We start from the raw sequence: 26039 nt of genomic DNA, 5'->3' as shown, positions 1-26039 counted from the left end.
CGTGACTTCAAAATAAAACAAATCATGACAATTGAAAAAAATGTTATCAAAAACTACCAGTAATAATAATAAAATAATAATTTCAATGCTAATGAATTAAATAATAATTATATAGGCTGTAGTATCTATTTTGAATGTCTAATGAGTGAAACTTAAACATAGGCTCAGTGGTATTATTGAAGCATTTCATTGCATTATGGTAAATGGTGTTTTCAGTGGAAAAGAACTGCGTTTGGCTGTGATAGGCCTGTAGCTTCAGGTCAGACAGAAAAGCCGGCGATGAAATGATTTAACATTTTAGACCTCTAGAGCAGGATACAATACATTATATAAAATGTTACCAAGCTATAAAGAAATCCGTTTATTTTGGGCAAAATATTCCCATCATCTTTATTGTTGCTGTTATTATTTATTTATAATTGTTTTCTGTGCATAGTCTGATAGAGTGTGGTTTATCTGCTGCTCCACTTCATACTTAGAACTAAAGCTTCTTTCCCTCCATCTTCTCTCCCTCGACAGCTTTTCTGCTTTTACTTTGAAGTAAACCCCTCCGTTTCCTGTGTCCTCCGAGCTGCGTGCGTGCCCCTTGACGCTCCTCCCTGTTGCTGCTGGGAATGAGCGCACGGTGAAGTGCTCGGTGGTATCGGCGCTGAGTAGTCACTACGCCGCGGGTCCGGCGGTGTCAGCTGGAATGAAGCAGTGTGATGTGTCGCACCGGACGGAGCCCCTGACACCCCGCACTCTCTCTTCTTCGTCCCCGCGGAAGATGGTGGCTGGCGGCTAGTTCCAACTTCGGACTCCTTGGCTTTATTCCCTGGCGAAGCGCGCTGAAATCACTTGGTGAGTGTCCGTCGTTGCGCACATACACTGTCACCTGTTCTGCTCCACAGGTAGGACATCAGACTGGCGGCTGCTGCTGCGCGCTGACGTTACCGAAACCTTTGAAACAGCCAGAGGCATGAGGGCTGGAGAAGAAGCTGCTGGTTACAGTAGATTGCAGGGCAGGCAGGGAGGAATCAATGATGCATGCTGGAGCCGTTATCTGCACTGAAACTGAAAAAAAAAAAAATAATATAAGAACAAACAACAAGTCATGATCATGTGACCAACCTATCCGCCAACACCAGTCATATCTGGCATCAGCTGCAGGCTTGTTCAGATTTAAAAGCAGGCCAGCTCTAGCAGCCTACCTGTCACCTCCATATGGACTCTCAGCATTGTGTGCATCAGCTGTTCTAATGAAAATGCCACTGGCTCCCCACAGAGAGCTCTATGGCAGCTGGATTATCTGCTCTGGTTTATTAAAAGGTGCGTAAACAGTGACCTTCAGATGGTGAGCATGATATGGTGAGCTGGGTCTAAAACATTTAACAGTTGTGATGTTACTACTACTGAGAAGCGTCTGTAATTACACCATACTTTGGGTTATTATGTCACTATGACTTACACACAGTCTAGTTGGTTCAGTCAGGATCCGTTTTTAAAGGCCACGTCTAAGAGCCATTGGACTGAACTGTCTGCCAGTGTTCACTGTTTTAAATGTGACCACTCTTCATTCCTAAAAATAGACGTCATTTTCCACATAGAGCATCCTGTGTTGAAAAACTCCCAACTGGCGGGTATAGGATATAATGTGTTATAAATCTGCTTACGGAAACTGTCCCTGAAGTAAAAGAAAAAATGTTACACTGTATGTGCGTTCATGTCCTTATCCTTAGGAGAGCATCTAGTCACACTCAGACGAGTGCCTGTTCCACGTGTGTGCAGAGGCCTTGGACGAGCCTCAGTCTCTCTGCTTTGGTGAATGTGGAGCAGAAAATGTTTCCAAAAAAGCCCCGAATGTAAAAACCTGTTCGTCTGTCTGTGTGTAGTTGTTATAATCCTGGCTTTCTTGAATGTGCTCAGTGAATCATCAGTGTGATACACAATGTCAAATGGTAAAATGAAGCCAGGGTGTGCTGGGGTACACAGCAGCTCCTCCCTGCTTTTAATATTCATTCTAGCTCCGAGGCACTTCCTTTAATTTTGTGATTTCACCCTGTGTTAATTACACATCCATGAGGTCATCTTGGAAAATCCGACTCAGTTCTTGGTCTTGGCTCAGCGGCTGCTGCTTTTACTGATGCAGTGATCACATGTCAGTCAAACAGTGTGGGCGATACTAGGACTTACTGGTCCAGTGTGTAACATTTAGCATGATGTACTGGGAGAAATAGAATATAATATTCATAGGTGTGTTTTTGTTTGTGTATAATCAGCTGAATATAGGAATTGCTGAGTTGTCGTTGTCTTAGAATGAGTCGTTTTTATCTACTTGTCCACTTTAATGGAGTCTGCCATATTGGACCACCAGGTTTTTACAGTAGTCCAGAACAGACAAACTCAACATGGTGACAGTTTTACGGCCCCTAGATGCCACTGAATCCTACGCACTGGTGTATCTATTGGTGTATCCTCTATATAGGAGGATCTACTGGCAGGAATGGAACATAATATTCATGTGTTCATGTGTTTTCATTAGTGTATAATCAGCTGAATATAGGAATCACTGTGTTTATGTTACCTTAGGTTTTTGTCTAGAGAGGGAGCGGTTCCTCTTCTATGGAGTCCACCATGTTTCTACTGTAGCCCAAAATGGACAAACCAAACAACAGTTTTTAGTTACCGTAGTTTCTCCTACATGCTTGGTGGAGACGAGGGGTTTCCCTTGTATGCAATGTGCAATCTCACTGCTAGATGTCACTAAATCCTACACACTGTTCCTCTAAAGCTACATTCATTGTTTTTTCTTTTTCTTTTTGTCACTAGGGGGCAGCAGACACAACATTGACATATTATTACCTTTTATGGTTACTGTGTTTGCCTATTCACACTTCCCTCAGACATTAGCATTCATATGAAGTTGTGTTTATCTTATCCGTTTGTGGCCGCCTGAAGAACATTCACTTTACTCCTGTTTTGGTCTCCACCAACTCCTGAGAAAAATATCTGGCTCCTTAGCAAACATGCTAAATGCTATGTGCTATGTTGCGTACAGTGGGATTATCTGAGCTTTTTTGCTGAAACCAGCTGGGAATGAGGATAATGAGCGGTCAGAGTAAACCAAAACAGTAGATTTCCAGGCGGACAAACCAAAACAATGAGCTAAAAGAAGCTAAATAGAGCTGAAGGGAACTGTGGAGTTTAACATTACACATAATAACTTGATCCATTGTAGCAAAAAATTACCCGTGAGCTTTAAGTTGACCTAAAATATGACATTATAGTATTTCAGATACACAGTGACCCAAACAGCTCTGAAGTTTGCAAGCTACAATATGGGTGTAAGATAAAGATGGGGAATCTTTCAAATGTGTCTGTGTAATTGTTTTAATGATGCAGCAATATTGTTCTTGTGGGAATTCAGCCAGTTCTGGTACTATTTAAAAACCCTTAGTTAATATTGTGTCATGGGAAGGGAAGGTACATTGCTCACACAGCTCGCTCTGTTCCGTCACCGCTGGGTGAATCATCTGACTTTCTATCAAATGTTCTTCTTCTGCATCCTGCTCCTTCTTGGAAACCAGGCTTCATGTCACTGCGAGTTATACTATGATGGCAGACAGATGATGACATCGCACCGCGCGCCCTCCGCCCACGCGTTCTGATTCTGGAGTCCCAGAGGTGCCAGACGTGACTGGCTGCTCAAGCCTTTATCACTGACCTCCTGAACAGCCTTATCTTTATCTTTCACAAGGAACAAAGGCTGCCACTGTTATCGGTAAACAGGTAACTGCTTTACCTATACAATCTGTTTAATCTCCAGTGACCTGAGCAGCTACTGAGCAGCTTATCTTCATCGGCTGAGCCAAGACAGATACATAAACTCTGTATTCAAGTAGAGTAATATGTACCAATATGTGTGATACAGATATTTAATTTTTTTGGCCTTTTCATGCCTTTACTGGATAGAGACAGCTGAAGATTGACAGGAAAGGTGGGTAGAGAGAGAGGGGATGACGCGTAGCAAAGGGCCACAGGTCGACTGAGCTAACCAGGCGCCCGATACAGATGTTTTTGACTTAGGTTGTCAAAGACTCCTAGATGGTTTGTTACACAGAACAATCTGGGAAGTCTCCTTTGTTAAAAAGGGCAGGTACTCGGCAGGTGATTGGATGATCACCGTCTATCTAGGCGAACTTCAACCAATCAGATCAACGTATTTTAATATAACGTAGTCAAAGTCTTACTGACAACAGAAGAAACGTCTTTTCTATAGGGAAAAGCCTTCAGAGCCGTTCTTTGCTCTTCTTTCAATGAAGAAATTCTCTCCAGTTCTGATAGAACTGATGGTAGCAGCATGTACGCTGACCTCTGTGGTAGCCATCATTGTTGTTTGACACCTAGTGCCCACCCCATAGCTGCCAGTACTTCCACAAAGGACGCTGATTGGTCCGGCGTACTGGCCACAAACGCAAAGATTAAAGCCTGGAATGACGGATTCTCGTGCTTCCAGCTGCCTCGCAAGGTTAGTCAAATATACAGTATTTTGTGTTGCACATCAAAAAGCTTAATAAATGACAACTTTGGTGCTGAAATAAAATTGATTAATTAATGAATTAATCATTGGAAAATAATCAACAATAATTTAGATAATTGATCTCCAGACCCCTTTCCTCTTCTGCTTGTCTTCAAGTCATACTGTACAGGCTCTTTGCACATTTTTGCCTCAGTTTGCACCACTCAGTTTCAACACAGCTTTAGAGAGACAGAACAATGTGGAGACATCACAATAAGCTTTGGGTGATTGTGGTTGGCATTTTCCAGTATTTTTTGACATTTTATGGACTAACATTTTCAAAATTCTGTAACACAGAATTCCATCTATCCCTTGGTTTAAACCCAACTACTACCAACTTAGTTATTTAACTTATAACGCATATCCAGAAAACGTTTGCAGGGGCTTGATCTGAGATGAATAAATAAATGAAAAAATGGTATCGCACCTTTCCTTTCAAGTGAAAATTACATAGGCATAAGTCAGTGCTGATTGGTTAGAGCAAATAAGTACCCCTCCAAAACAAAAACAACTGACATGAAAAATTCACATTGTAGTTAAACAAAATAGAGATTTAGTGGGATTATTGCTGCTGTAAGACTGTATTTTAAGTCAGTTTAATGAAAAAATGGTTTGTTATAAGCAACACACCATTAAAGTAAGCTTTCAAAAAGTGAAGCATTTTGCTATGAATCCCCAATCTCAGGTATTGTGTAGCATCAAACAACTTGCCCTGCTCATCCCTGCTGCAGACAGAGTGTTTGAGATGAAAAGAGGAGGAACACATGTTGTTTTGGGCCCTTTTTTACATCTGCTGTTTGCCATAAAAAGGCTTTGAAGCAAAGAAGACAAGTGCTCTACACTTTTGAAATGTGTCTCTTTGCAGCAAGATGAACGACAGCCAAGTGCCGCCTGTCACTTACAATTTTACCACCCGGCACCAAATTCAATTCCCATTGATTGCGGGCCTCGCCGCTTTGAAGATGGAAACAGTAATTTCCCAGGCTAAATTCCAGTCATTCATTATTCCTCTGTATTGACCAGTGACCTATAAGAGTTTAGTCCAAGCTGGTGCGTCTGTAAAGCGCATTGCCCTTTACTGTGACCTATGGCTGTCTGCCATTTGGCTACGGCGACTTTTATCTCTCTGCCATTAAAACGTGCCAGTCAATTCTTTCCCCACCTGGGTCTGGAGGACATATAAGACGCCGGACGTGTTTTGCAGAGATGTAAAGGACGGAGGATGATAACAGGAACAGAGGGGACCTGTTTCCTGAAGAAGCTGTGTTAGACTGTTCTGACCTCAACCTCTCTGTGCCCATTTTCCCAGCAGCCCCAGCCTTGACGAGAGGCAGCCTAACTCAAATGACTTCCCCCAGCATGCCTCTGCCCGGCTCTATGGGAAAGGACTGTGGTTGGTCAATGTCATCTCTCCTGCTGCCAGCCTCTCCATACTGATTAGATGGGAAGGGAACTGTAGGTGAGATGGGATGGGATCCTCTGCAGAGACAAAGGCTTTATTGTAATTCCCAAGGCATCCATTCAATCCACAGATCAGTGACCTTTTCTGTGTATCAGACCACACAATGGAATCAGCTGCTCTGCCCCCCCCCCGTAATTACCGCGTGGAATTCCGTCTGCCCTAGAAACAGGCACGGCATCTCAAAGCGGTTTGTCAGACATCACCCATCTGAAGTGCTTGTTCTGTCGATTGGAAAATGGAGGAGCTGTAAGAGGGTGAGAGGTGCAGTGGCTGTTTGAATTGTATTTCAACAGGGGCACCGTCAAACACGGTTTTCACTGAAGATGCCTCTCTACGGCTGCACCTGGCAACTTTTGCATCCTCAGATGGCAGCGAGAGGGACATGTTTGACAGTTCTGAGTATCACCAGTTAGAAAACAAAATAATCTTCATCCATCAGATCTACTGGCGATTCATCCAGAGTTTGGAATGAGTAGAGAACACTGGCACTAATGTGTTACGGCAGAACTTAAAGCAGCACTAATCAATATTTTTATAACCACAATGGATCAAATGACTATGTGCGGTGTTAATGGTGTGCCTCGGAATGACAAACCCACAGAGAATTATCAAACAATTTGTGTTTCTTTTAGTCCTTTTTGGTCTCTTTTCACCCATTGTTTTGTTTTCTCACATAATGAGAGTGAAAAATTTACCCACTGTACGCTACCTGCTCAGAACCAACACCAGACAGAGAAAGATAGCGACCAGCACTAATATAGAGGAGCATTTAACAGCTAAAGAGGCTTTGGTAGAGACCAAAAAAGAGTAAAAGGGAGAGCGAATATTGGACTTACATTTGTCTGGTGGAAGGGCACACAAGCAAATATGCCAAATATTCTCTAGTTCCTAGGAATTTTGAGGATTTGCCAAATTGTTTTGTCTTAGGTGATAATAAAGTGGATATCTTTAGTAAGTGTTGGTCAGACAAAACAAGCAGTCATCCTGGTTGTTTTTTGTGACATTGTGACATCTGTCCACTGTCTTCTTATGTTTAGACCAAACAATTAAAATTAATTATTTAAAACAAAAGGGATCAATTGAGAAAATACTTGTCCATCCAATACTTGTTACTTACAGCCCAATCTGATGTTGGTGGGTTAGTCCCAGAACACACAGATGGGACTGTATCTCCAGTCTGGTCTGCAGGGTTTTTGCAGGTTTCAACTTTTTAAGACAATATTGAATGCAATTTAAGATTTTTACGTCCAAACTGTAGTTGTTCTAGCATGATCAATACAAACCTATTCCCAAAAAGACATTTAAACGGGAAACTGGAAAATTCTGCTTTATATAAGTAACATTAACCATTAATCCAATCCATTTCTAATCATATTTAAGACATTTTAAGGCCTAAAATTTAGATGATACGATTTTAGACTTTTTAAAACCCTGCAAACAGCCTGGGTCCTGGAACACCTTGGGATTTTTTCAGGAGTAGCTGAAAGAAATATTGGGAAATGGATGTCAGTCCCTCTCTGTTCATTTTGGATCTGTATAAACTGCAGGATGAACAGACGTGGAATTGGACGGGTAGAGATGAAATCCTCTTGTGTTGCAGCTCCTCTGCTGAGTGCAGCTTTAATCACAAACACAAATGCAACACAAGAGCTTGACACTTGTGCTGATGCGGGGTGACAATGTGTGTGTGTTGGCTTTATAGCATTTTGTGTGTGTGTGTGTGTGTCTCAGCCGATGCCCCATTTGCCAGGGTTTGTTGTCAGAGAGTGCCAGAGGCCCATGGGCGGTAGCCAGCATGCAGGAGCAGCACGTGCAGCCGCAGCCACCCGGACCGCATCGCTGTTGACACGATGGTCTAGTTCGGAGTGCCCGGGGTAGAGGACAGCCTCGGTTACACTCTTTAAAACAACAGGCTTTGTGCTGAAATACTGGCGTGACGGCAGCACACACTGTCCTCCTGGTGTCACACATGTATCGGACATGTGTCACACATACAGCAGATTTATTCTCCTGGCCTTGCTGCAGCTACGGGGGGGTGCAAGTGATACATGGATTCTAAAAGGTGATGTTTTGGATGAATTGTGTGCTGAAACAATTTGTAAACCGACAGAAAATGATTTGTCACAATCTTGATAAAATAAACATTTCTGATGTCATTAATGAAGAAAAATGCAGAACATTCTCTGCTTGCAGCTTCTCTAATGTGAATATTTCTGCTTTTCTCTGTTTTATATGGAGGTAAATTCAATATCTTTGTGTTGTGGACTTTTGATTTGGCAACATTAGCATCTTAAAGATGTCACATTACAAATGTTGATGGGTATTTGTCACTATTTTTGACATCTTTTAGAATAAAGGATTAATTGTCAGATCAATAGGTAATGAACCAGTAATAGTTGTTGGTTCCAGTCAGCGGAGCATTATCGAACCTCCGTACTGGGCATACTTTGAATTTGGGTTGAGAGAGTACACCATTATATCTACCTGTATCGGTTCAACCAACTAATTTATCTGTATCTGTACTCGGAATGGGCGGAGCATAAACCAGACATGGAAGTGACTAACTGGAAGTTGTTTACCTATTAGGTAACAATTTTATGCCATTCTGAGCAAAGTTCTTGTATGGCTGCTTTAACATTTGAGAACTTAAATGAAAAAAAGGCTATTCTATTTTTTATAGTAACTTAGGTATCCCTTTGGAATTAGACGAATGCTTCATTCATTTAGTTTTGCACTTCCACAAGTGTTGGGGAACTCACAGTAGACAGAATAAAATGGTCAAAATGATAGAGCAAAGGCAGAGATATCCTAATTTCTGTATGGGTCAAGCTCCAATAAAGCTGGTGCCTACACTTCCCATAATGCAACTCAATAGAGCCTTTTATCAGACTTTGCTACGCTCCTGCAGAGCCCAAGAAGACATTTCCACAGGCTGAGTTGTACTCCAATTGACGAGTAATTGACTTTGATGCAAAAAATGGGAGTTCCCGTTAAGAACTGTGATTGAACCGAACAGGTAGAGGCTGGAGTCAGAGGCCACCAATCCATGCTTACTTTCTCTCAGTCTAATTAGACTGAGTAGAGACACATCAATGGCAATCAGTGCAACCACCACCAGGCAAGAGTGGGACATTCTGTAAAATGGTAAATGGACCTGTACTTGTATAGCTCCTTTCTAGTCTTCCGACCTCTCAAAGCGCTTTTACACTACGTGCCACATTCACCCTTTCACACACATTCACACAGTGATGGCAAAGTCCATTGAACAGAAACTAACATTCATATGCATTCACACACCGATGCACGGCATCGGGAGCAATTTGGGGTTCACTATCTTGCTCAAGGATACTTCGACATGTGGCACCAGGAGCGGGGGATCGAACCCACAACCTTCCGATTAAGGAACGCTCCACCTCTGAGCCACAGCCGCCCTGTATGGTTAGGACAGTGTGCTTTTCTCATGTTTGACTTCTTGTAATGGATTAAATTGGAGATCCGTTTGTGTATGGCCGGGATTAGTTGAAGTGTAAAAGTGCATCCTCCGAAACAATCTGTTCTTGCTCGTCGTGTTCCTTTTCTTCAGATCATTCCTGAGGCCTTTGCCAGCGCTTCCTGCCAGCCATTCTTTACGGCTCTCTGTCAAGTGTGCTAATTGCTGTAAATAGCTGGGTGCTCTGTTGTTGTGATTGACCCTCATGAAAAGCCGTTCAATCTGTCTCATATTTGGCAACGTGGAGGGCACTTTGTCGGCCTCATTTCGTATAATGGCTTGTTGTTGTTATTGCACATTAAACACAGTTAATTACAGAAAGGGCGGTTTGCTTTTACGTAGGTGCTATTTCAATAACTGCGACGGTGCTCTTTGGACCTGTGTACCCGCAAACAATACAGCTCAATGATATCTGTGAGTGCTTGTAACTTCCCTTTAGTGTTGTGGGGAGTTTCTGAAAGTAGGCTTTGAGGTTTTCAGCCAGTATTCAGCAGACTGAAGCTGAGAGCTGATCATTATAATATTATTGATATTGCTACGTGTGTCAAACGTTCCTTTCTTTGCTCTTAAATGAGGTAATGGCTACATACCTACAACAAAAAAAACCCCAACTTAGACACATTTTTGCTTTGCTGTTTGTAAATCAGTCTTTGGTGCAGAGTTTATGGTTGCTAAGCTAAATTTGGGCAATTGCTAATCTGGGATTGAATGATTCACTCAGAATTGAAATCATATTTGAATGGAAAGTCCTCTGAGACAGAATTTAGTGTCCTATTTACCACAGCACACTAAAAGTAATAATATTGATGTTAATAATAAGAAAATATCCATCCTCAGATTATTTGAGGGTTATATTGAAGGGTTGATTTCTAACAAAAGACCTGGAAAAATCCAGACATTTCTCCAACCCAGAGAATTACCTGGCTGATATTGTACTTGCGCACAGACCTGTAGCACAAGACCTTGACGATTTCTCTCTCAAAAGACCTCCTCCCCCCTTTTCCTTTAAGCAAATTATCTACGCAGTAAAAGCCTCGGCTGATACGGTTTTGTCTGCGAGTCCTGAAACATGAAAGCAGGCAGCCATGGTGAGAAAAAGGGCTGTGTGGATCAGCAGAAAAGACGGGAAGATGTGCCCGGGATGTTTGCAAGATCTGAAGGGAGGCTGTGATCACGCTGTCTCATTAGATCAGTCTCAGCTCTCGGCTTTTCTCCCTCTCTGCTGCTGCTGCTCAGGAAAAAAACTACAGCTTTTTTGAAAATCAACTGCTGATATCAGAGTCGTGCTTCACCTTCCAGCTTTTGTGCATATGTATGACCTCCTGTGCACCTGTTAATGTGAATGTGATGAGCGAAGCCCGTTTCCTTTCTTCACATTTTTTTTTCACAGTAGCTATATTTTGCATATAATTTCACAGTTTTGCACTGCATACATCTCATATCATTATATTTTCACATTATAAACGCTGCATTTTTCATCAATCTTTTTCTATTTAATCAGTTTTAATAGCAATGTTTTATATTATACAGTCCCATACAACAGTAATAACAGTATTTATTCTGTTTCTGCATGGTTGTCATTGCTTATACCTCCATCAACAAGCCCCACAGTTAATGTTAACATGACATCTGATATTGGGATAACAAAAGATATCTCCAGGAGCAGAAAAAACCAAATACCAATGCAGTATAAAGATACTGTGCTTCTTCCTGGGCTCCCCTCCTCCACTATATAGCTGCCTTTATAACAATGGTGCAGTTTCCATGGCAGCTAGAGCATGTTAAGCTTTAGGATAACAGTGAAAAAAGTGGGGAGAAGGACAGGGAATAATCACAGGGTATGAGGGACTAAAAATAGCAAGGGACTTAATCCCAGCCATTATTTATTCATCTAAAACTTTTCGTGTCTGCGCCGGCTGTGTAAACATCATTTCTTCTGCAGTTCCTCGTCAGGCGGGGAGGCTGTATCTGACCTAAACCACCACAGTCTTACTGACTGACTAATACCATGACTATAGGGGAGGGGAGGATACAGTAGCAATACAAAGACAACACACTCTGGATGGACATATAGGGGTGGGATTTGCTGTGGTGGGGCTGTCGGGAGAGAGAGAAACTAGTTCTATCTATTACTACTCCTACTCCGTCGTTATGAGATGAGAGTTACGAACAAGCCCAATAGAGAAGGAAATGAGCAGAAAACTATTGCTTTGTCACTGTAAAACATCCACAGTGACAACATGCCAATTTGTAATCAAACATATCTCTAAATGATGCCACACTGTGAGCAGAAAATGTGATCATGTTTCATTCAATCTTTGCCAGCTCATGTGCTACATGCACTGACTTGTAATGTATGGACGATAGTGAAGCTGTAGCGTGTGCAGTGACGGTGGATGCTTCTCTGTGGCTGTCACGCTGCCAGTGTTAGACTGATGAGACACAGAATAGAGGTCAGCCTCAGGCAGCGGGCAGGGCCAGGCTGCTTGGCTCGGAGAACTGATATCCATCATCGTCTCTTGTTTGGAGAGAAGAAAGCTTTGACAGATATGGCTTTTTAAAGGCCAGTACCAGTGCTGATATTTTTGTACTGAAGCTGCCAATTCTGCTTGTATTTTGTGCCAGTATTTTACATGTTTAAAAACAGTTCACGACCAATTTTAATGCCTGAAACCAATTGAGTAAGCAGAAGTAATATTTAATGTAAAAATATATCTTACGGGTCTCTAATTTATGAATAGTTTTCTAAGAAGTTTCCTGGAAAAAGAACTGTTTCTGAGTTAGTTACGGGGCAAATAGAGACAGTCTTCATGTGGTACACGTCCATTAAATTCCAATTTAGTGTAGCCTGGAGTGTCTTTTAGTCAGTGCACAATAGAGCTGGTCTGATAAACTGGTCAGGCGGATATATTTGCCAATATTATATTATTGTAGATTTTGCTAACGGTGTATATTTTGGCAGATAAATAACAAAGCATTGCAGAACAGAAGTGCCAAAGATCATTAAGAAACTATGTCTGTCCACCAGAGAGCACTGACAAATAGATTTTTACACTATAAAATCAGTATGTATCTTTAAACACACACACACAAATCTACGCAAGAGATCAAGATTGTTTGTCTTGTCATGTGTTGATGTGCTACTGGTCAATATAATTGTGAAAAAAATGTAAACACCTGAGTATCGATATCTATATTGGCCTCAAAAATCCAGTATTGGTTGGTCTATAGTGCAAAGCATGCATGTCACCGCAGCTGAACATGCAAAAATAAAAGATCTGTCTACATTTAATTCAACACACATAAAGAGTAAGGTCTCCAGTAAAAAACAAATGATTTATTCATATAATACTTGAGTTCCAGTCGATCCTTACTTTCAACGAAATATACATTTTCCCTGTAACTAGTGCAAAATGATATAGTTATTTATATAAAACTCCATGGGAAATTGAAACAATGAATTTTAGTATAAGATATTGCACAGTCTAGGTTTACTTACCGTCTTTTAAAAGGTTCTTATGGAACATTTGACCGTATTGCATCAGTGAATAGAAATTGATTAGTGTCATCAAGTGACCTAAATACGGAGTTTTGGTCTGCAGGTGGTCTCACATGGGAGTTCATACAAGTTCCATTTCATGCAGAAGACCATGAGATAGAGTCAAAAGCTCCAGGAAACAACCTGTGTGCTCAAAATCAAGATCAAAATCAAGAGAAACTTAAAGATCCCCTGCAGACATGTATTAAGACAGTCTGATATGTGTCTGATTGGTTTGCACATACAGTACAGGCTGATACTGATATGATTAAAACCAGTATATAATAGAAAATGTGTAAGCAAACAATAGTGAAATGATCACACCAAACTCTTTGATTATCAGCCTGTATGCACACCTTACACACACAGGGGTGTGAAAAACCACCACCAATATGCTTCACTGGTGTGACAATCTAATACATTCTCAATCCAGCGAAAATAAGGAGTGTCTGAGATTGTACATTTCACTTCCATTATGAAGTCATTGCAGTATTCAGCTTCACAAATATGTCATTTTTGAGATGAGAATCAGACATGGAGTTTTCCTGACCCATTTAGAGAGTGGCTTTCTCAGCACTTTATTACGAAACACAACGCTGTTTCCAAGAGTCTGCAATCACTCAAGGAGATGCAGAAAACACGTTGCATTAATTCTGACATAACCATCGACTCTAATGGACATGACATTTTCAAACATCTTCGTTCGTGCATTTTTTGTACCATGGTGGATCCCTAAAAGCTTCTGTTATGCACCTGAACCATCCACATGCCAAGAATGACACATATATTGAATTAGGTTTTGATATTCTAACCGATTACTGATAATAGATTTTTCAAACCCAAAACCCATAATCTGACCAGAATTTCCAAGACACTAGAATTATATTTGTTAATAAAAGATCAAATGACTAGGGATGAGTGAGTAGACCATTATCTGCATCTGCAGCCGTACCCAAAATGGACAGGGGTGGAGCTTAAAGCCTGAAATTGATACGGGTTGATCAGTTGCTATATTTATTGGAAAACTATTTATTGAACAGCTTCATGGCAACGTTTATGAGTATGGAGAGTGACACATTTTACTCATTATACTCATTTCAGTTTGAGTTTCCGGGTAATGACCTGCCTTTATTGTGAAAGGACAGACAAAGTGAGCAACTAGCTGGGGAGGATAATGTCACATTTAGAAGTTTATGTCAGGAAGATACCAAAAACAGTTGGACTTACATTCATCAGGTGGACACAAACACTGCTGCAAATAAATGCTGGATATGAACAATAAATAATACAAGTAATAAACTGTTTGCTAACACAATAGCTATACAATAGTTAGCTATTATAATATATTAATTAGGGGATGAGCAAGTAAACCATTATCTTTAAGCTATCTGTCTCTTTTCAACCAACAAAATTTGTATTGATAACCATACTGAATGCTGAAACAGGATGTGGATGGGACTAACCAGAAGTTGTTAGATCACAAGTTGCTATATTTATTTATAAGAACAAGAACAACCTCAGAATGCGTGTGTGTTTAATTCAGGTTCAACAAAGTGTTTCTGTCAAGTATCAAAAGCTGGCAGCAGCTGGTCAGATTTGTGCTGTTCTTAAACTTGATCAGAAAGTCTCTGATTTAATTTCTAATTTGACCAAATTAAGACTGTGTTCATGCAAAGTTACTGTACAATCGCTTGTATAACAACTGACGTTTGAAAAAGAAACCGCGTTCTTTGGAAAAACAAAGCTTATATTCCTCTATGTTATGTATTGAAGAAATTAACATTGTGGTATTGATAAAAAAAACTATGCATAATAATGTATCGCAAAGTTCCAAACAATATCTTGCCCAAATTATTTCGTTCACGTTACAAAATGCATTACTGTGGCTTTAAATAGTGTTTTGGTGGCAGACGTTTGTTGGAATGACAAACCCAAACCCCCCCCCCAAACCTTCAGTGTTACAAGAGCTTCTTGGGGTATTAATTGTACACTGAATTGGGGAGTGGATCCTGACTCTTCCTGAAAGGTCTCCAGCCAAGTTCAACAAGATGTGTAGCAGCGTTTGTCGATACCGATGGGATATTTACTTGCCAGCTTCTTGAATGGAGTTCGATGGTGACATTTTCTACACACAACAGAAGGGGCAACAGTATGTCTGTGCTGGCTGCATGGATGCACAAACTCCATGTTATCAAGCTCTCAGCATCTCTCGCTCTCTTTCTCTTGCTCTGTCCGTGGTGCTGAAAGCCTCCATTCTCTTTTGAGACAAGCTCTCTTGCTCAGGGTCCTTGGACTTGTATTTCCATTTAGAAAAGCAGGCGTGCTCTCGAAAAGCCAGCAAGGCTTCTTCTCAATAGAGCCGCTCTCACCGGCATTGTGAGGTTTGAGAGGTTTCGGAGACAATACCCTGTGCTGTTATGGTATAAAATGACCCTTCATCATTGAATGTGAGGGGCTGTTTAAGTTACAGATACAACAGGCATGCTCTGTTAAACACACAGAAGAACATGGGTGACATGTTTCATTTGCATGTTCAAGATATGAGGGGATCATTTTAGCTGCATTATCATTTACATAGTGGCCCTGCAAGATAGAGGATGTTTCAAGTGCATACTGTATCATTTGTTGCTATATTATAGAGGTCAGTGTGTTTAGAAATAGCCTAGGTAGCCATTTGCAGCATGAATTAGCTTTTATTTAATAGCAGTTGTCACATGTTGGTGGTTTTAAAGAAGGACATATAGGCTTTTTGTCCTCTCTTTTTACTCTGCATCTTTGCACCATCTCTGCACAAACCTTGACCTCAGACAGTTCTTTAGTCAAAAGACTTTTATAGCGCTACCGTGTTGCGTAACATACCTGCGGCTTGTTCCTGTGTCTGCCTGAGCCAGGCCAGAGCAGGCTTCATTGTATCTAGGTCAATTTTCTTGACAAGATAATCCCATCTAAACTGTTGTTGGATTACCAGCTAAAATAAACCTGTTCAGATGAGGGGTCACTGCCTGTTCAATGTTTAATCCAATACCTTAATGAACGTTACCAAACAGATGTTCTAATTAGGGCTGGACCGATGGCTGTTATTGACACTGATAGTTTGGGATTCAAGCCAGCATTATGTTGGCAATTGTTCATATTTACCCCATAAAATCTTCATTGGATGCTAAAACAAAGCCACCAACTTTTTTTGAGTTGGGGAAACTGCTTCTTAAGGTGGGCTGAGGCATCTTCCACTCCGGGTTATACAGACTAAAACCCCCGAAGCTGCTGAGGAAAATCCTCCCATATCGTATTGGAAAGCTGTCTCATCAGCAGTGGGTGTTTGAGGCCAGTATCTGGTATCAAATGTCAATACAGACCTGATATTACAGCACGTCCTTATTTCAGCCAAAGTACACAATAGTTTTAATCATCCAGATTTCACACGCAAACCCTAGCTTTTCATTGATAATCAGTTGTTCTTAGTCCTGATTAGACTGTGGCCTCTGATCCAGGACAAAGAGCAGCTTTGTCACGCGGGGCAAACAGAAACAATGTTCTGGCTTCCCGGGACGCCTACAGTAGGATCCAGCTGAAAGGCCAAGTTTGGTACAGCATCTAGAGAGCACTTCAATTCATAGACCTGAAATTGGAGGGGTCATAGAGGACACTGAGGACACGTCCTTTGTATTTTTATGGGAATTTGGGTTGTTTGGCAGACAATCAATTGTTCAACCAATCGTTGCAGCACTGCAGGGCTGTCACTGTTTATTAAAAATTCAAAACCATCATTCAGAAGAATAAAAAAAATGATTAAATGACGTACATTTTAAAAAAAAAATATGCAACAGCCTTATGGTGGACCTTTTTATAGGCTGATTCTAGTATTTTTAACTTCATACATTTAAATTTGACTACTTTGATGCCAATAAAGTAATAACTGAAAAGGCTTCAGCATGTCTCCATCAGAATTATATTTCTCACAGTGTGGAGAAGGCTTTGAAACCCCATATAGACCTTTATGACTAGAAATATAAATAAAATATAATGGAAGCGTTAACTGATAATAATTACAAAAATATATGTATCAAATGTCAATTTCGCATTTCCAAAGATGCCGAGGGTGGTGGGGGTTGGGTTGGGAGGACTCATGATCCCCTGATCGGACTGTCGAAAGGGTGTTTGACAGGGCATGACAACATTAAATGTGCAACGGTATTTGGACATCAATAAATCATTACTGCATGAATTACTGTCTGTTTATCCTATACAGTAAAGCCAATGATGCTGTGGGGGGAGGGGGGACGTAGGCTTTCTGGGCGATTTGGTCATACATTTCAAAACATTCACATTCTTTTTGCTGTTAAATAAAGGCTATCAATCATTTATGGTAATTGTACAATTCATTTGATAATTATATATTGAGATCCACAAATGCTACATCTGTCACCTTTAATCAAACACATTCAAAAGCTACAATTTCAGTGTTTCCTCCCTCTATGTGCAGCGTCATGGATTTAGTTAGCAACATGTGATTATGTGAGCGTGTTGGGGAAATATGTTTATGCTCATGGAAATCTTTTTTTAAAATAGGCCACTATGCACTACTGTGGCTTGAATGGGCTCAATGGCTAAGCTACAATAGCGCTCGAAGCTAACAGATGGCCAACCTGTGGCCCTTTTTCTGGAGATCTAGATTGTGTGTGTGAGTTTATAGCTGCAAGTACGCATTACCTCACATGTCAGTCCTTTGTTGAAAGAGAGCGATGGGAAATGGGATTTTGCTCCACAGAATGGTATGGTTATTTAAAGCGAGGCAACACAACAAAAGAGGGAGACTGGGAGAAGAAAGTGAGATAGTGAGAGAATGGATTTGAGTCATATGTTTACCTGCCAGTGGTGCTTTTTTCTGTATTGTTGCCATAGCAACAGCGGCTCGCTGTATTGGTGTATGTGCTGTGCTTGTGTGTGTGTGTGTGTGTGTGTGTGTGTGTGTGTGTGTGAGACAGGGGATGTAATTCTGCCTGTCACCAGTGTAGCCTAGAGCTGGCTCCCCAGCTGCTGGTTGCCATGAGACCAGACAGACACATCCTCCGCTTCAATGATAAATCTTTCCTCTTGACGCTCAAATCACTAAACAGATAACATTTTGTTTGAGATATGTCAGGATAAATGGTCACTGCTGTGCTCCGGATTACTCCAAATTGTAACATAGAAATCATTTCAAAAGTAATGTCATTAGAATGTCATTAAAATGAACAGGGTAAACATCGGCTTATAGGGAAAATAGACTAGATCATTTCAAATGTACTGGAGTAGAACTTGGTTACTGTACAGGGTTTTCTGTTCCCATACACGCCACAGAAGACAACAGCACACAGACCAATTTGATGATAATAGAAACAACACCCTCAGCCTCATGTAATTTATGTCTATCTGTTAGAAATCAGGCTTAAATGCACATTCTTCAACATTAAAACATCTCTGCTTTTTTTGCTAATAACTAACCAACTGTCCAGTGCATCCGTTAACTAGCTCTAGCCAACTCTGGCTAGAGTAAATTAGTTTTATGGTAAAACCAAGCAAGTAATCCAGTAATGTAACTAGTTAGCTAATGTCAATTCCTTCATGTCGGTTACTTTACTACACATGGGTTTTCCGATGCACGCTAATGGACAAAGGCAATGGAACATTGTTGATAGTAATGAGGATAAATTCATTTTCTTTCATTGTATATCAACTGCACATCCTTAATGTTCAACAAATGGCTACAGTTGTGTTTCTTTGGCTATTAACTATCAAACGTATGATTGATATCATGACTAACTTATTTTTCGACATTGCAACAACTTTTCTTCTTTTGCTATTAGCTAACCAACTGTCCAATGACTACAGTTGTGTTTCTTTGGCTAATAACTAATAATCACATTTATGACTGATATCAGGGATAACTTTATTTTTACATTGAAATATAGTCGGTTAATGATGTTTCCACTGCATGCTAGCACAGAAAGATGAATTTATTGAGAAATGTATGTTATTTATAACACACACTGTCCTTTGTGATAAACCCGGAGGTTCTGTACAGAACTGCTACTGTAAGCTAACAAAAGAGTACTCTTTCTTACTTGTTGTAGAACATCCTTTTCAAGGGCAGGCACAAATGTAACATTGTACTCTGTTTTTATCGCAGAGGGGTCCTGAGATGACAGAAGTAGAGCCTGTGTTGGACTTTGCCTCCTCGGGGCGCTCGGGGAGGAGAAATGCCCTGCCTGACATCCTGGGCTCTCCGGCGGGCGTAAACCCTGGCGACCTTCCTCTAAAGCTGGCTGAGCTGTCTCTCAAAGGTAAAGTACACAATGTTTTATTGTTCATTATTATAATATTGAGAATATTGAGCTGATATATTATGAATGTAAGGAATATGAATATTAAGGTCAATTCAAACTGTAATATTGAACTTAAACTTAAGTATGTAGTGCAAGAGAATGTGTCAGTATGGCTCGATTCTGTGTACAATGTGAGAGGTCGCCTGCTGTGAACTTCGGTCTGACTTTAACTAGCCACATCTGGTTGTGTTAGACAAGGAAAATATGATGGGAAATGATTTAATCAAACATGACAGTCACCCAGGCCTGACACTGCTACCTAGCCTCACTCGGCTGTGGGACTGGGACTGAACACTTAGGGTTGTGAATCAGCTCCAGTTCGAAACATTAGGCCAGCTTTGGGCTAGGATAGCTTCTTGGGAATTGGGTATAACTGGCTAATTCCATGCCAGAATCATAAGTCATTCATCACGACTCTGGCACGAGTTTGGCTACCGGACTTGCCAAATTTAGACCACTGTTGGGCTGAGTATTTTTGGCTACATGGGTTGCAAGCAAATTAGCATGCTGCTAAATAAAATATAATGACGCAGTTTGTCTTACTCTTTGTTCGCTCTTCTTCTATTCTTATAAGCCTTTCTTTGTGCACTCGCAAATCGTGACTTGCAGACTGTTTCCCGGCCAATTCTGTTTCGTGCCTGCACAATACTTCTATTGCCAATTAACTAACAAGTTTTTTGCAAACTAGCTAAAGTAAGCACGCACGTACTTGTTTCCCCATCGTCCCCCTATGGCCCCAAATTAGGGATCCCAGTTACATGAGAAACTCACTTGATTATTAAAGCGAATATGCTACTTTCAGTGGTTTTGAAACTGGCTTTGCAGTTCTTTTTCACACAACAGGAGCCATTGAATGACTCCAAGGCAAAAACATTTCAGCGCTGAAAGATGTAATAATCATTTAAGTCACTGTTATTGATCAACAGCTTCTGACAGTCTAATTCTTGCTTCTTGCCCTTGAAAATAACTGAAACACATTTCTTATTGTGTCTTTTTGGGTTTGTGCGCAGATGGTCCGGGAGGGGCCCAGTCACCCACGGCGGAGGAGCCTCCAGCACCGCCGGAGAGCTCAGAGGGGAAAGAGGGATCATAGGGACTCGTTTATTTACCTCCCCGGAGACCTGCAAAGATAACCTGAGAGATGGGATGAGGAGCGAGATAGAGGGCGACCTGTGGGAGAGAGAGTGATTATCTGTGGAGAGTCAGTCTGTTTGCGAAGCAGCTGAGCCATGGAGGGAGAATGACGGACCGACTCCCGAGGGACTGGAGCCAGGAGCTTTTTGGCACTCAGCGTCACTTAGTTATGAACCAATGAGTGTGTGTGTGTGTGTGTGTGTGTGTGTATAGTTGAGTTATACATATACCAGACACTACACTGAGAATCAAAGGGACCACGACAGATTGTATACTTTACACTACTATTTTTGTATGATTTATTTAAAACTAAAGAAAAACAGGAACTCGTAAGTCAAATTGTAATATGTACCATTCCGTTGCATTTCCTGCTGATTTTTTAACTCTACAGTGGTGTGTGTTATTTTACATTGACAATAGTAAGAAGGAGTTTGATAGCAGCCTGTCGTGGCTCAAAGCTTTTTAAGCCAGCTCGATGCAAGATGGCACACGTGACATAAGAATACAGTAGAAGAACAGTCTTTGTGTTGTCTTGCTCACTTATGCTTTTACACTATATGTGTATGATCTACTGTATGTTTTCAAATCTGAGGCTGTTGTACAGTATATCTCCATTGTAAATGTACAGTTTTTACCCCTCTTCAACAGACTGTTTGATCCTAGCAACAACAACCAGGGATTTGATCCATTTTTCTAGGCGTCCATATGGTGCGAGGTGATAACGTGGAAGAGCCGTCCATATCTTGAGACATTCCTTTAGAGAATAGTGTCCCACTGCCAGCAGTGTACACACTGCTTCATTATAATACTGAGAAAGTCAGATTTCCTTTTGATTTTTTTGCTCTTCACTTTCCTCTTAAAATGTGCCTAGTGGCAGTTCACAACCGAAAACCTGTGTTGTGTTCTTTCTCTGTGAAGTACTGTTATCGACTGTTTCTGGGCTACTGATATTTCCTCAGTTTTAATAGGAGGTATCATAACACCTCATCACTGCTTGAACTGTAAATGAAAGAAAACAACACTTTTGTAACGTTCTAAAGACCTGCGGCTGCAGATCCTACACCCTGTCAGGAAAAGCATTCCCTTTTGTGTAAACTTCAGCAGGGCTTTTTTTTTTTTTTTTGCAGCGCGATGCTTCTCGCACGTGCTTCTTATAGCGACAGCAGCATATGCCCGCGGTCTGGGCATGGCAGCAAGCAACGCTGCCGCCGCCGCCACCGCAATGTGTTTCGAGTGTCAAAAATGGCAGCACAGTCTCCGCACAGAGGAAAGTCTGTTCACACTCATCAACACATAAGCAGAGCTGTGAATAGGATGCAAGACAGAGAGCGCGAAACACAGCGAGAGTCCATATTTGTCAGCTGTCCGCTCACTGCTACTGTATATATATATACCGTATTTTAGTATAACCCATGTGTGTCATACATGCTGCCTGTATGATTACCAGACTTTACTCACATACTGTATCCACAAACAAATGATGTTCTGTAATTGTCTCTATTTGAAGATGTTTTGCTGGTGGCTGTGTCTTTATGTGGATGTGTTTCACAAATGCAACAAGGAAAGTCTGATGTGCTGCTGTCCAGCCTTTGTTTATGCTGTACTACTACTAATGCTGATGGGAACGTGTTCATGGTCTATCTGAAGCTGTATGATCAACACTTTTTTGGGGGGTTGATGAATCAGAGGTGTATTTTGTAGTGTCCTGATCTCTAAGTGGTGCATATATTTTACTTAGCTGGATTGAATCCCGTATGTTGATTCTATCTGGTGGTGAAAATTGCCATATTAAACCCACAAGCTTTACATATACATCTGTGTGTTGAACAGTGTGATTTCTGTGTAAGGCCCTTATACCTTGTGCTTGAGCTTTACATTTATGTATGTTGGAAAGAAGGATAATATTGAAATGATTATGATATCATTTAGCCAAGTGTTGCTAGCCGGGCTAGCCACAAGGCAAGGTCAGTACACCTCCATTCCAGACTGAAATAGCTCAACAACTACTGAATGGATGGATAGCCATGGAAATTTGTACAGTGTTGATCCCCTGACATTTCGTCTAAGCCACCAGTAGTTTGAAGTTTGTTCAACAGACCTTTTCACAGCAGCCATTTTAACACACAGGTGTTACCAATGATAATAATTGAGTTTCCATTCAGGTCAGACAGTCAGGCTGCTGCTATCGTGCCCATTGGCTCACTGGAAAGGTTCTGCTACACCGAAGCTTAGTTATTGTCATTAGTAATAACTGTGTTTGCCCTACTATTTCTTGTCACAGTGGCTGCTGTGAAAAAGGTCTATACTTCGGTTTACGAAATACCTGCCAACTAATGTCATTGCCATTAAATTCAGCTATACTTTGTGTTTGGTGCTGATTAGCAAATAGTAGCATACTAGCATACTAAACGAAGATGACCACTGTAAACATTACCTTCCAAATATTAGCATGTTAGCATGGTTAGCATGGCATGTTAACATACTGACATTGGCATTTAGCTCAAAAGCACCACTGTACCTAGAACAGCCTCACAACGCTGCTAGCATGACCATGTAGCTAACAACTTACTGGCAGGTCAAGAAGAAAGACTCGACAAAAGCCAAATAAAGAGAAAAAAGTTGTTCCAGTGGGAGCTGTGTGAATTCTGATAAATTGCCTCAAGTGATGTCACTGGAGTCATTGTCAGTTGGGGCTGAAGACTACAAGTTTGAAGAAGAAAAAGGTCTGGAGGTGTGGAGTCAGATTACCAGACGTCTGTAGCTCTTCATCTCTGCTTGAGGCTAGAGGCTCCAGGCTACATTAGCTGCAACTAGCATACCGCACATAACTCTCCATCTGGACTGTCGGCGGTCGAGTTGCATTGTGGATAATGTAGGCTCCAGGTTTTCACAAGGAAATATCTTTGGTTCTGCTGATACACTTTGATATGTTAAAAAAGTGTCCATCATGACTCTGACAATGGCTGAATGTGATGGTATTTATAATAATCAACCATTTCTTATTAGCCTTTAATGACATACGTTTGAAGGGGCCTAACATTGAAGGAGTTTGTCCAACATACAACACTGTATAAGCAAGATATCTTTACAATTCGAGGTCAGGCTGACATGAAATTTGATGTGGATATTAATGGAGCATTGCCTGTACTGACCTTTCCTCTCATACAGGAAGATCGAAGCACTATCATCAGGCCAAACGAGTGAAAGAAGCAAATAAGGCACACAATTTGGATCACTTCTTCTCACTTTATTTACGGCATTTAGATCCTCAGCAGATAAAACTAATGAATCCATGATCATCAGGTAAATCAGGTAAAGCTCAAAATACATTTTACCTGCTGAAGTTCTGAGGACCAAAATGTTGTAAATAAGAGTGATTGACAGTGTGCAAGATTTTTTGGTTCTTTCAGTCAGAGATTGTGACTGGATGAACCTGTCTATAAGACTTAAATGAAAGCAAGAGCTTTGTACTGTCACTTACTGACATTTAAATCCCCCCAGAAGATGAATCCTTCCCATTTTGGACTCTCTATATGTTGTTCTGTCGGGTTGCCCTCAGGCCCAAACATCAAGATATCTGAATATTGAAAGGTTACATATTCATGCTCTCAGGGGATAAACCATTTTGGTTCTGATGACTCATTAGCTTTCTCATTCACACTCCACAGCAGTTTCACATTGGGTGTTATGTTAGCTTGTAGTGCAGTGGTTCTCAACCTTGTTGTCAAGGGCCCCCGGACTTGATCAAACCGTGAACCCATATTTGAGAAGATGTAATCTTATAGAAGATTTCATTATTCTATAACTGTGTATACTGTAGATGGGCAGATTAACAGTGAAGAGTTTGAAACCAATGAACAGAAGAGTCATTCTAATACATTGTCTCATTGGGCTAACTATTAAAATAACAGTGAAATCAAAATATTCTGAAATTTTCTGGGGACCCCCTGGAACCCTCTCTTGGGGTACCCGGAGTGGGACAATGAAATTTCTTCTTTCTTTCTTTCTTTCTTTCTTTCTTTCTTTCTTTCTTCTGTTCTTTTCTTACTTGTTCTTTTTCATTCTTCAGTATTAACTTATTGTACCTGAATCAGCTGATCAGACATACCCTTTTTCAATAATACAGAAATAATGCAGATTTCATATTTTATACAGTAAGAACGATATGTGGCCTACTGCTGCTGCAGGTATAATAACAGGTTGACCACATAAGAATGGCCAACTAAATCAGTAAATACAAGTGGAAAACTTTCCTTTTTTATCGTCATGTAGCTACAATAATGGTGGTGGTTGTCTGCTGGCTGCAGGTGTTAAGTTTTTGGCAAATTGAAAAACAAACTATATGCAGCATTTTCTGCTCAGACCTATATGGCTCTGTTCCATTGATTGCAGCCATGACCTCTGATGACAGTCACCTAAAATGGCTCCAGTCATTTTTTTACATCTTTTGAAGTGCAAAGTCCACTTCAGAAGATATAAAAAATGATAAGGAGCACTTGAAGGGAGCATCTATCTCTCCCTTCCAGAATAGCCATGTTAGTACACTCCTGTTACATAATGCAGCAGTTCCTGTGGGTGTGCAGCAGATGGAGACATTCACTAAATTATCATTCACCTCACATCATGCTTCTATACCGACAGAAGAATTTCTTTGTTATGTCTGGTACAAAGAAAACATCTAAAATACAATTCTTAAAACAATATTTATACGAACATCTTAAGTTACATAATTATGGTGACTTAAACCATGATTTGGTTTCACATTCCTGCACATAAGTTTCAGTTAAAAACCCAGTAAGGAGTTTGACTAGGACACACCCTGTGTTTCCTCGATGCTCACACAGCGGTAGGGAGCCATTCGACGAAGATTTTGAATTTGTCGGTGTAATCGTCTCGAATGCTGCTGCTAACCTGTGGAGGTGGAGGTTAACAATGAATGGGGGTGTGCTGCACAGAATGTGTTTGTAAAGCCATGAGTGAACCTTTGTGATCGTGCAGGCTGGTTGTCTGGCTGCGTCCCAGCATCCCTGCTGACAGGAGATGAGACCATCCTTACACCCAAGGGCTCTTTGTCTCTCTGCAGACACAACCACAGTAAAGCACTTGTGTGTAATACATTATGTCTGTTAGCTGATTCTGTGGTCCATAGATTATGTAACGGAAACATTATTTATTTAAAACATAGCAATGGCACTACTGCAACATTAATGCTGGTTATTTTTTATTCAAACAAAACCCAATGTGTAATCCAGTTGAGAATTATTGTTTTTGCTAAAACATCCCTGTTAGTCTCCACCTCCACTCTCAGGCATCCTCCTCTCCTCTGAGGTAGCTCCTTTGCCCAGACTGCTTCTACGTAACTTGTTGCTAGGGTAACCTAGCCTTGAGAGATGCTTAGGTCTGGTTGCATTGTATGCAGTCATGTTCTTCTAGGGCATGAGGGAAGGGGGAAGAATGAATTTGAAGGAGTTGGCTGCAATGAGGGCAGGAGG

The 26039-nt window shown here is 40.9% G+C and overlaps 1 protein-coding gene across 1 annotated transcript; it reads left to right on the top strand.

Moving 5' to 3' along the window:
* The first annotated feature begins 619 nt into the window (after nt 1-619).
* pkib (protein kinase (cAMP-dependent, catalytic) inhibitor beta) lies at nt 620-22359 on the top strand. The gene is made up of 3 exons (XM_051390154.1): nt 620-840; nt 19218-19371; nt 20424-22359. The coding sequence occupies exons 2-3, from the start codon at nt 19230-19232 to the stop codon at nt 20504-20506; spliced, it is 225 nt and encodes a 74-aa protein (XP_051246114.1). The 5' UTR covers nt 620-840; nt 19218-19229; the 3' UTR covers nt 20507-22359.
* The last annotated feature ends 3680 nt before the right edge of the window (nt 22360-26039 follow it).

The sequence above is a fragment of the Dicentrarchus labrax genome, unplaced genomic scaffold (genome assembly GCF_905237075.1).
Source record: "Dicentrarchus labrax unplaced genomic scaffold, dlabrax2021, whole genome shotgun sequence".
NCBI lineage: Eukaryota > Metazoa > Chordata > Actinopteri > Moronidae > Dicentrarchus > Dicentrarchus labrax.
Note: the sequence above shows the minus strand (reverse complement) of the source record. Positions and strands in the feature narration are given on the sequence as shown.

Excerpts from the sequence above, each read along its gene's own strand:
- pkib (XM_051390154.1), top strand. The coding sequence starts at position 19,230 with ATGACAGAAGTAGAGCCTGTGTTGGACTTTGCCTCCTCGGGGCGCTCG. Across the intron at positions 19,372-20,423 it reads GGCTGAGCTGTCTCTCAAAG|ATGGTCCGGGAGGGGCCCAG; the intron begins GTAAAGTACACA and ends GTTTGTGCGCAG.